The following is a 12,307-nucleotide window of genomic DNA, read 5'->3' on the forward strand; positions in this document are numbered from 1 at the left end:
AAAAGAAGAGGCCTTGAGATCACTGAGGCATCTCTGAGTTCCCTTATCCATATCCTATATTGAGTTCCTGACCAAACCCTTCCATGGCTTTGAGCCTCCATATGTAAAATGCAATGATGAAAGAAGAATAAGGTCTGAGCATGGTAGGGTGGGTAACCATCCATATCCTCCACTGCTCCAACCCCAGCTCCCAGGACAGGGCCCAGAGCTCAACAAATAGTCACACCCCCTCCTCGTGATCACTAAACTGATTGAACATGTACTGTATACCTGGCCCCACCTTGAGAACATTATAAGGATGTTACATCTAACTTAAGCTTTGAAGGAGCCCTGTGATATAGGATACTGTTATTATCTGCATCTTGCAAATAGGGAAACTGAGGCCCAGAGAGGTGAAGGCAGTCCCCCAAGGTCATACAGCCAAGAAATTGTGGAGGCTGAATTCGACTGGAACTCTGTGATCCCAAATCTATGCTCTAAACTGCCACACTCTGCAGCCCCAGGAGACATCTGTTGAATGAATAAATGAGGGCTGACTGATCCTTGCGAAAGGGGGAAGGGGCTCTTGGCCACTTTCCATAGTGACACAGGGCTTCCAGTCCCCGCTCCCGGAGAGTAGGGTCATGGCCCAGACCCCCTCCCACCCACTATATCCTCCCGGCACTGTGGCCAGCTTGCAAAGAGGCAGCCAGGGAAACCCATTCCTCCAACGAACCTGGGGCAGAAGGCTCCCCATCTCCTTGAGACCTCTCTGTCAGGGGAAGGAATGAAAAAAGAGAGAAGAGGACAGAAGGGGAGGGAAGGAGGGGGGAGGGGAGGGGTAGCTCCCCATTTGTCCACCTGCAGCCTCCTTTAAAGAAAAGCAAAATACTAAAACAAAAAAACAAACAAAAAAACCAAACCGAGACCCGCGAGTGTGTGTGTGCAGGCGCGTGCGGAAGCGCACGCACAGACCTATGAAATACTTAGGCGGCGCCCAATGTGTTTATGGTTGTAATTAATCTTGTGTCTTGTTGGCGGAGAGCAGAACGTTAAGAAATTACTTTCCGGGCCCTGGGTGAAGTGCGGGCTGGCCAGGCTCCTTTCCCAGGATGGGGGCATGTGGAGGTGGAGGGCAGGGAGGAGCAGGGGGATCTGGGGCCAGCTTGTGGCCTTAGCCTGCGGCTTCAGGAAGCTTCTCCCCCTGTCCCACCCCCATTACGGCTTCCTGCACCCTGGGCACTGGGCTAAGTGCTTTTCTTCTCTTTTCTTTTTTTAAAATTGTTGTTGATATTTCATTTTGCTTTTATGGCTTTATTGAGTTATAGTTTGCATACAATAAACCGCAAATATTTGATGTGCAAATTGGATGCGGTTTTGCGCAGGCGCACACACGTAAAACTGTCGGGGCAGTGACATCCATCCCCCGCCAAGTTCCCGTGGGTCCCTCTGTAACTCCTTCCCCTCCCCTCCCCCACCCTTTCAGGCAACCCCTAGTCTGCTTTCAGTCACTATAAGTTAGTTTGCATTTTCACATGATGTGCATTCCACTGCGTCTGCTTTCCATGCCTTTGCGTGTCTTGGCGCCTCGCAGGGATCACTGTTTATTCATTTGCCTGTTGGTGGACAGTTTGGTGGTTTCCGGGCTGGGGCTGCTCTGAACACGTGGGTGCAAGTCTTTGTAGGGACGTGTGGTCTCTTTCTCTCGCGCAAATCCCTCGCTAGGAGTGGAGTTGCTGGCTCTTATGGTGAGGACGCGTTTCACTTTTTAAGAAATTACTTTGTGGTAGAAACGTGGTGACAGCACACGTGAAGCACTGGGCATGGGTCATCTTGTTCCATTCGGGAGACAATCAGTCACAAGAAGGGGAGATTGAGGACAGGCCGTGTGGCTGGGAAGTGGGAGAGCTGGGACTGGAACCCAGGGCTGTCGTGCCCGGAGCATCACCAGCGGGCTGCGCTCCGCCCAGCTGGGACAGAAGCTTGTGGCATTTCAGTGTTTCACTCATTCCCAACTTGGCCATGGGCAGCTCTGATTCTGCATGAGAGCCAGGTATCCAGTAGGTGCTTAAATCAGTGCAAGCAGAAACTGAGATGAGAGCCACAAATCTGGCTGCAAGTCAGAGCTCACTCCTCCCCAACCTGAAACACACAGTGGTTTCCCCAGTGCCTTTCAGATAAAGCTTAAATTCCATAATGCAACCTACAGGTTCGATTGAATTCTGGCTCTGCTCCTTCTTTTCCAGCTGGACCGTCCTCCTTGCTATTTGCACAATACTCAAACATGGTCCTGCCACAGGGCCTTTGCACTTGCTGTTCCCTCTGCCTAGAATGCTCTACTCCTGACTTGCACATGGGCAGTTCCTCCACTTCCTTCAGATCTCAGCTCAAAAGTCACCTCCTCAGGGAAGCCCTCCCTTATTTCCCTGTCTAAATCAGCTCCACCCAGTTTCCTCTGTGGCCTCCATCACCCTGTTATTTTCTTTCCCTACCTCTTTTTGCTCTCTGGAATTCTGTTCTACATTTATTTACTTAAAAAAAATGTATTACACTTTTGTATAGCACTCACTCTCTGCCTGGAGTGGTTCTAAGCACACTTAACGTGTTTTAACTCATCTAAACCTTTATATATATATATATATTTATTGAAGTATAATCAGTCTACAATTTGTGTCAATTTCTGGTGTACAGCACAATACTTCAGTCATATAGGAACGTACATATATTCGTTTTCATATTCTTTTTCACCGTAAGTTACTACAAGATAATTGAATATGGTTCCCTGTGCTACACAGTATAAACTTTTAACAACTCTCTGCATTGGGTAATGTCAGTATCTCTATTTACAGATGAAGCAGCAGAAGTCACAGGGGGAGGTAACTCACCTGGCGGCAGGGCGAGCTTTGAACCCGCATCTTGGACCTGCCAGCCCCATGTTCTGCACCATCTCCAGAGCAGCCCCACCCCTACCCCAAACTGTGAGTCCCAGAGCCTCTGAGCAGCCTCGGCGGGTGCTAGCTCAGACGGTGAACAGATGCTCGCTATTTTAAACCTACTGTTTAACTCATTAAGACAGCTGTTTCCCATCCCCAAAGTCAGCAGAATTAGAATTAAATTCATTCCAGAATTAAACACGCACATACACACACGCATACCCCACCACCATTTGGAGGCAAAACGTGTTAGCATTTAGGCAAGCTGTGCCTTCGAGCCTGGGGACGAGGCTCTGCTTCTGCCTGACAAGTTACATCACGGCCCAGCGGTTGCCAGCTGGGCTGGTGGCCAAAATGGCCTGTGGCCCCAGATTCCTGCATTTACCCAGGCCTCTGCCATTAGGGTCCAGCTGCCAGATGGACTTCTCCCTGACCCCTCGGGCCTGGTGGTGGTGGTGGGGGGGTCAGACAAAGCTTAGCATCTGCACCTGAACTGGCTCCTTCTCCCATCTTGGGGACGGCCATCCCACCTCCACCTGCCGCTCACATCAGAGGCCAGATCTCACATCCCCTTCCTCCTCTCCCTTCACCTCTTAGGTCCAAGTGATCAGGACTTACTGGTCATGCCACTTCCAAACAGTTTTGCTCCACCCCTACTACTACTGCATGGGTCCGAGCCTCCATCACCTCCAGCCTAGATGCGTGCCCCTGCTCCTCCCTGGGCTCCTGGCCCCCACCCTTACCCCCAACCAGCTGTTTTCCCTCAGCAGCCAGAGAGATTTTCCCTCGAGCCTCAACTGGATTATGTCAGTCTCTTGCTTAGAATCCTCCAATGCAGGGCTGTCCAGTAGCACTTTCTGTGATGACAGAATGTTTGAGAACTGTGCCACCAAACACTGCCATCCACATGTGGCTATGGTGCACTTGAAACGTGGCAAGTGTGAGTGAGGAACTGAATGTTTATTTTTATTTCATTTTGATGAATTTAGATAGACCCAGGTAGCTAGTCGCTGCCATATTGGTCAGTGCAGCTCTAAAGGCTCTTGAACTAATGCCGTTGGTGGCCTGCCCAGATCCCCTGGGCCCTCACCATCTCCCTGCACAGCTGGCTGGCGTCCCAGGTCTGACTCTGCCTGAGCGTGCCCTGCTCCCACCCGTTGCATGTGAGAAGTGTCTCAGAGTTTGTGCCGTTCCCTCCAGCAGCCCCTGCCCAATGGCTGGCAGGAGCAGGTGTATAAATACCCCAGCTCCCTCATCCCTGGAGCCCCGCAACTTTGAGGCTCATGCTCTGCAGAGTCCCCCAGACTCTCACTGAGCCCCATCTGTCCGTGAATGTACCCCATATCACCTCTTCCCCAACCCACCCACACTCCCCCCACTCCATCCTCGGAATTCCTGGGGTCACCTCCCACTAAAACTGCTTGCACCCGAAACCTTGCCTCTCAGCTGCTTGCGGGGAACTCAGATAGGCCAGGCTCTGCATCGCACTTACAGTAAAATGCAAACTGTTCATTCTGAGCTACCTTCAATCTTGGTTTAAATACCAACCCATTCAGAGAGGATGTCCTGGACTACTCTGTATGTCCGTCACTGTCTCCCTCTCAGACTTTCTCCTCCCTTACTCCTCTTCCTCCCCTTCCCCCATCCCCTCATCCTCCTTCTTTTTATTGCCTTAAGCCTCTTGGGTTTGTTTTTTTCTTTTAACATTTTGTTTTAAAATAATTTTAGGCTTACAGAAAACCTGCAGAAAGACAATTTAGAGGCAGCACGAAGTCCCTGTGCACCACCCAGCTTCCCCTGATGTTCACGTGGTGCGCAACCCAGCATGATGATCAAATCCAGGAAATTAGCATGGCTGCAGTATTACCTAATGAATTTACAGACCTGATTGGAGTTTCACCAGTTTTTCCAGAAATGTCCCCTTCCTGGTCCAGGAAACCATCCAGGATCACCCACTGCATTTTGTCATCACGTGTCCCTGGCATCCTTCACTCTGGGACAGTTCCTCAGTCTTTCCATGCCTTCCGAGACCTTGACACTTATGCAGAGCACTGGCCAGGGATTTTGTAGAAGGACCCTCAGTTCGGGTGTGATGGTGGCTCACGGTTAGACTGGGGTTGCATGTCTCTGCCCAGAATCCCACAGCGGCGACAGTGTATCCTCCTTAGTGCAGGATGTCAGGAGATGCATGAAGGTCCTGTGTCTCCTCACCGGTGATGCTGTCCTTGATCCTGTGGTTATGACACCAGATCTCCCCCTAGAGAGTTACCTTCTTACCTTTCAAACTCATAAGGCCCTTGGGAGAGTTACTTTGATGCTACGTAACCATCCTGTTTCTCCTTAAACTTTCACCCACGCGTTCTAGCGTTCTTCCATTGACTGGCTTCTGAGACACGTTATATTTTGTTTTTATTGTCTTACTTCCCTCATGCGACTTGCAATTTGCAACATTCTTATTCATTTGTTTAAACCTTTTCCTCCCCTGCTGAACAGAACCCCCAGGAGGGTGGGGACCGGATCTGTCCTGGTCCCTTCTGTGTCTCCAGGGCCTGGCATGCACACACCATAGGTACTTAACAAATATTTGATTGGACATGACACCAATCAACAAATCCCAGCTGCTCAGTTCGTCTTGATCACTCCTGTATCCCCGACGCCTGGCACGTCGTTCTGTGCAGACAGCTCCTTCTCCCCAGCAATGGTCTCGGTCTCCACGAGTTTCATTCTCCCAGCATAAAAACTAGGAGCTCAGAGGAGGAAAGGTGGGAAGACAGATGAAGCCACCTGACCTCAGACAGCAAGTCTGTGAATGTGCAGCTGGATGCCTGGCCCAGCGGGGTCAGGAGGTTTGGGGGTCCTGGAGGCAGAGAAGGTGGTCCAGCCTCCTCTTCACTGTGGCATTTGGGGAGGGATGGTTCACGCTCTGCATGCCGGCTTCCTCCTGGGAAAAGTAGGAAAAAGCAGAGCCCCAAGCACAAAGGGTGATGGGAGAGTCCATGGGCAACTCTGTTCAGAGAGTGTTGGTTCCGCATTGACCCTGTTCACCGGACAGACACCAGGAGCTGAGCTGCTGAGCGAGAAGGACTCCCTGTGCCAGTAAGTGAGGGCCATGTTGGACCTTAAACCCAGCTCCTCTCTCACCACATCACAAAGATGTACCTTTGGTTCCGAGCTGACAAAACCCACTGCATATCTCCTGTGGGTCAGGCATGGGGCCGGGGAGTGGGTGAGGGGAGAGAGAGAGGCAGGCAGAGAGAGACACAGAGAGACAGAGGCGCACACAGAAAGTAGCACGGGAGACAAGACGAGGTGAAGTTAGAGAGACGAGGAGACCCAGGGACCAGGTGACGGAGATCAGGAAAGACCTCCGTGGAGAGACAGGGACAGAGACAGGAATCTCAGCAGGAGACTTACAGCAGAATCAGACAGTAACAAACAGAGACATTGACACAGAGATGTAGAAAGGCTGAGACAGAGAAAAAGCTAGAGGGAGAGGAGCAGAGACAGAGGCAGAAGCGAGAGGCACAGACAAAAAGCGACCCCAACAGAGAAATGGAAAGATAGAGGAGGGAGAGAAAGAGAGAGCCGGAGAGAGATTCAGGGAGAGAGAACCAGAAATAGAGGTTCACAGAGAGGAGAGATAGAAAGACAGAGACGCCCAGGGCCACCTCCGCGTGGATGATTCTTTATCATGAACCCCTCGCAGACCTCTAAATGCCCCTCCAGCCCCAGCCCCGTGGGGCCCCACGGGGCTCCTGAATCACAGTCCAGTTGGGTGGGTGGGTGTATTGCATGCCTGCCCATGTATGTGCAAATTTTGGATCCAAAGTACAAGAGATGCATTGAGGAAGGGAGGAAGATGTGACTTTGACTTCGGGGAAATTAGCGTGAACACAGGCACATCTCATCACCCCATCTGACACCTGCTTTACATCTAACCGACAGAGGAGCCAGCCAGCTTTGGCTGAGAAGGAGGAGGTCCCTGCTAGAAGCATTTGGGGAGGGAGGCAACATGAAGCAAAGAAAATCAAACTTACAGCTGTGCCCAGTGTCTCTTCTCCTATGAGGTTCTGGAACGACCAACTCCCCCCGCCGCCCCCGCCATGAGGTTAGTTGTGTGGTGATAGAAACCAACTCTAAGGCAAAAAAAGGAGTATAACGGGTTCCTATAACAGGAGTACAGGTGTTTTGTGGCCTTCAGGCTCAGCTGGACCGAGGTGCTCAAATGATGGGTTTAGGACCTGGGTCTCTCCTGGTCTCTCTGTTCTGCTTTTGTGCTTTCTCCTATTCTCAGGCAGCACTGTAGATGGGGTTCACCCAGTAACGAGCCCAAGACGAGGATCTGGATGCCAGTGATTCCTTTTGGAAATGGTCTCAGAAGATACTGGGAGGGGAGTAGGGAGCAGGGATAGGAAGGGGAAGACAGCCTATGAAGGAAGCATTACCAAGAGCAAGTTATCATGGGGACGGTGGAGCCCAGTCCCACTGCGCGTCTCTAGGAGGTGGGGAGTGCCGTGGCCCCCTGAGTTCTCTCATCTGAGGGCGGGAGATGGAGCGTTTGTCCCCTTGCTCCCGTCTGCCACCGGTTCTGGGCTACTCCCCAGGGGGCTAAGTCCCTGGACACTCAGCTTTCCCTGCATGTGGGTCCCAGCAGCCAGAAGAGCCTTCAGAGGGAGGGTCTGCCACCCTGTCCACACCTCGGTCTTGGACTTCTGGCCTCCGGAAGCACAAGGCAGCACGTCCCTGTTGTTCTCTGCCGCCTAGTTTGTGGCGCTTTGTCACAGCGGCCCTGGGAACCCGCATGTGCTGTTCATCAGCTGCCCATCCCTGGAGGGCTCTCCCTCGACCCTCCCCCCTAGTGTCGCGCACCTGCTCCTTTACTTACTGCATGTTACCTAAAGATCAACACTACGTTTTCCTTTAAATAGAAAATGTTGTGAGAGTCATACAAGAAAACCCTGTATCTCTTGCCACAAACAATGGGACCCACAAAAAACAAAGATACTGAAGACAAAATGATGTTTTAAAATGCCAGCGGGGCCAAGGACCTACCTCTTAGGGATTAGCGATTGCTGGAAAGGTGTTAAAGATGGTAATACCAGGCGAGACTTTCTTGAAGCCAGCCCCAGGGGAGGAGGAGAGATGCCACGACCCTCTATGGCTGGCTCCATGCAGGGTGCCCTCGCCTCCTGTCCTTCACATCCACTCACTCATTCAGGGCCATCATCCCCTCTTAGTCTCTCTCTGTCCCATTCCCTAGTCGTTCCCCCCCACCCCAATTCTCTGCTGCCTCTGTGGCTTCCTGGCCTCTCTCTCTCTCTCCATCCAGCAACCAGAGGGTTCTTTCAGAACACAAATCTCTTTTTGTTTCAGGAGGAATAAGTGAATTCATTCCCAACATAAAAGATCCAAGCAGTGCAGAAACACACAGAGTGGAAACGGGAAACAAAATCCAGCCATGTCCTGCTTCTACTCTACACTTCTCTATGGCTTCTCATCGTTCTCTGTGTAAACCCCAGGGCCATCGACATTCAATGTTGGAGTCTGGCCCTGCCTGCCCTTCTCCTATCTCTCTCCCATCCTTGAATAAGACACTCTTTTTGGCAACTCTGAATGGCTTGCCCTGTCCAATCATCCAACTCTAATTCTCTTTCTTTATTTCTTGCTCACCTCAGGACCTTTGCACATGCCACTTGCATTCCCAGCATGCTGTTCTCTGCCCCCTTATACCAACTTCATCCTTAATCACCCTCAGGTCTCAGCATGGTGACACCTTGTGTTTGGCTGACCTGACCCAGATGCAGACCCTAGGACAAGGATTCCATTGTGTATTCACAACTGCTGTAACAAAGTGCCACAAACCAGGGGGCTCAAAACAACAGAAATTTCTTCCCTCACAGTTCTGGAGGCTGGAAGTCCAAAATCATGGTGTTAGCAAGTTTGATTCCTTCTTGCATGTTCAGAGGGAGAATCTGTTCCATGTCTCACTCCCAGCCTCTGGTGGCAGCTGGCCACCCTTGCCATTTCTTGGCTAGTAGACATATCATTCCAAACTCTGCCTCTGTTGCCACAGGCCTCCTGCCTGTTTGGCTGTGTTCCTCTTCTCTATCCTTGGCTGAGGGCTGCTCTGGGAGGTATTAGACCAACGGAGAAAACCTAAAGAATAAGTAGCCAGCCTAGCAAAGTGCAGTTGAGGAAAGAGAATTCTGTTCCTGGCAGAGGGAATAGCATTTGCAAAGTTCTAGAGGTCAGCAAATCATGATGCATTTGGAGCATTGAAAAGCATTGAAACCTAAGGGATTGGCAGGGCTCTACCTTGGGAGAGCTTGTAGGCCACACAGAGGTGGGTGGACTTCATCTGGAGGGCAGTGGGGAGCCATGGGAGAGTTTAGAGCTTGGGAGAGACCAGAGGACTGAGACTTTAGAAATAGTCCTGACTGCTGTGTCGTGATGAACTGAAAGGGCTGTAGACGGAAGGCAGGGCTGTTTCGGGAGAATGCCGAGGTCGCACTCCGTGCTGGGCACTGATTGTGCATTATCTCATTTAATTTTCACACCACTGGTCCTGTAACATCGGTTGCTCATCATTAAACCCATTTTACAGATCTGGAAGCTACGGCCCAGGGAACTTAAGGAATTTACCTGGCATCACACACTTTGTCAATGGCAGAGCCAGGAATCAGGACTTGAGCGGGGTGCCCCACTGGGTAGGAAACAGACTCACAATGAGAGATTTGGGGAATGAGTTGTGGGGAGTGATGGGGGAATTTGAGGCTGATGGCCATGGCTCTGGCTAAGGAATGGGGGACACATGGAAACTCAGAGAGGAAGCTCTGAGTTGAGAGAATAAAGCTGGTGCAGGCCCAGAGTCCTACCTGGTGGCGAGGACTTGGACCACCAATTCCTGCCAGCCCAGCCCTGACCTTGGCAATTTTCCCTGCCCCCACATTAAGTCAGTTAGACTCTGAGGACATATGAACTCAGACCTGAGTGATGAGAAAGAGCCAGCTACAGGGAGAAGGGGCATTCCAGCTCGAGCAAATAGCATGTGCAAAGGCCCTGGGGCAGAACCATGCCTGGTATGTTGGAAGAACAGCAAGGAGGCCATGTGGCTGGAGCAGAGTAAGTGAGGGGGAGAGAGGAAGGAGGTTTGGAATTTGGATTTTAAGAATTGACCTCATGGGCAGAGGGTGCCCTGAACAAGTCTGGATCCTCTGGGAATCTTGAGATGGGGTAACATTGGCCCTTTCCTCAGTGGGTCTTTGGGAGGCTCAGGGAGATGATGCTGGCAGACTGTGTGTGTGAGGGCTAGATTTGTGCCCTAGGGGGGCCCCAGCCCACATTGTGGCACCCCTGAGCCTTACAAGTCCAGGAGCTGGTGCTGCTCTGAGCCTTCCAGAAGTTTTTTCAAAGGCTGCCCAGCCCCCCAGGTCAGAGCCCCAGGAATTCTGTCTCAGGTGGTGGGGGCAGGATGAAATAGGACGATGTCACAGAGGCTGGGAGCATCTGGAACCCTGGGGGCTCCTGGCTTCCGCATCATCTTCCAGGAAGGCCACCTGGGTAGGTTGGCTCCTCCTGGGACCAGCCTTCAAAGACACAATGCACCTTGGGCTGCTGCCAGGAGCCGCTTCCGTCTAGGACCACCAGGTCCCTGCTGCTCTGCTTAACTGTCCCTGAGCCCCTGTTCAAGGTCACCTCCATTCCCACCTGGCCACGGGTTCCCTGGGAGGCCCTGGAGATGCCCGGAGACCTCCTGTCCACCGTCCCCAGCGGGACCTAGCTCCACGCCACAGCCAGAGAAGGAGGGGCCGGCCATGGGGTGGCTGCGGCTGGTCCTGGCCCTGGTGGCCGTCAGGGCCTCTCTGATCCTGCTGGGGCTGCTGGTGCCCTCGCAGGGGGTGGTGCGGGCCGTGCTGGATGGCAACTCGAGCACGGTGGACTTTGCGGACTTGCCAGCCCTGTTCGGGGTCCCCCTAGCCCCTGGGGGCATGCGGGGCTACCTAATGGAGGCCAAGCCGGCCAACGCATGTCATCCCATTGAGGGCCCGCAGCTGGGCAATGGCTCCCTGGGCGCCATCGTGCTGATCCGCCGCTACGACTGCACATTTGACCTCAAGGTGCTGCATGCCCAGCGGGCCGGCTTCGAGGCGGCCATCGTGCACAACGTGCGCTCCGACGACCTGGTGCGCATGGCCCACGTCTACGAGGACCTGCGGCGCCAGATCGCCATCCCGTCGGTGTTTGTGGGCGAGGCCGCCTCGCAGGACCTGCGGGGCATCGTGCGCTGCGACAAGTCGGCCCACATCCTCCTGTTGCCCGACCACCCGCCCTGCCCGGACCTGGACTGCCACCCCGTGCTGGCCATCTCCTGGGTGCTGGGCCGCACCCTGGCCCTGCTCACGTTCGCCACCTTCGTCCTGCAGCGCCTGTGGAACTGGCTGTGGGCCTGGTGGGCCCGCAGGCCGGCGGTCATGGCGCAGGCCAGCCAGAGGGCCCAGGTGCGCACCTTCACGAGACGCAATGACTTGTGCGCCATCTGCCTGGACGAGTACGAGGAGGGCGACCAACTCAAGATCCTCCCCTGCTCCCATACCTATCACTGCAAGTGCATCGATCCCTGGTTCTCCCAGGCCACCCAGCGCTCCTGCCCCGTGTGCAAGCAGTCGGTGGCCGGCACGGAGGACGGCTCTGACTCCACTGTTGACAGCTTCGGCAACGAGGAGGACCCCTCGTTGCCTGGCCACCACCCCCCGATCTGGGCCATCCAGGCCCGGCTGCGCGCCCGGAGGCTGGAGCTTCTGGTCCGAGCCAGTCCTGGCCGCCGCTGCAGCACCACCTCCGTGGGTGCGGCTGAGGCCAATGAGGGGCTCCCTGAACCCCTCTGAGACCCGCAGCACCCTGGCTGGTGGAGATCGGGGCGGGGAGGGTGGAACCTAGGAATGTTTCTAGTCTGGAGACTGGGTAATAAAGTGGGTTTGAAAGCGGACGCTCGCCCTGGCTGCTGTGGGACCTCCTGGCCACAGGCCCCGCGTGCCACCCACGTGGCACACCCCAGCTGAGCCCAAGGCTGGCTCCCCGGCGTCCGCGGGTGAGTGAGGGGCTATGGGGCCCGGTGGGGGGCACGTGTTCTTGGTTCATCATGCCCGTGGTGGCCCTGTGACGGGGCCCCCGTGCCCTGATTCCCATCCTGGGTACACGAGCAGCTGGTTCCTTATATGCTTATTATTATTTAAACCTTAAAAAAAATAAACTTGTGATTTTGGAATACTTTTAGCTTTAACAGAAAAGTGGCAAAGATACTCCAGATAGTTCCCAGGGACCCCTCAGCCGGCTCCCCCTGCACGTTCATGTCTTACGTCCACACAGCACGTTTGTCTCCACCGAGGAGCAGCGTG

General features: G+C 53.6%; 1 protein-coding gene across 1 annotated transcript; it reads left to right on the top strand.

Annotated features, from left to right (window-relative positions):
* The first annotated feature begins 9,408 nt into the window (after positions 1–9,408).
* Positions 9,409–11,797, top strand: ZNRF4 (zinc and ring finger 4). The gene is given in 2 exon segments (XM_032466377.1): positions 9,409–9,416; positions 10,393–11,797. Coding segments are annotated over 2 exon segments (1,413 nt in total).
* Positions 11,798–12,307: the final 510 nt, after the last annotated feature.

The sequence above is a fragment of the Camelus ferus genome, chromosome 22 (genome assembly GCF_009834535.1).
Source record: "Camelus ferus isolate YT-003-E chromosome 22, BCGSAC_Cfer_1.0, whole genome shotgun sequence".
Lineage (NCBI taxonomy): Eukaryota > Metazoa > Chordata > Mammalia > Artiodactyla > Camelidae > Camelus > Camelus ferus.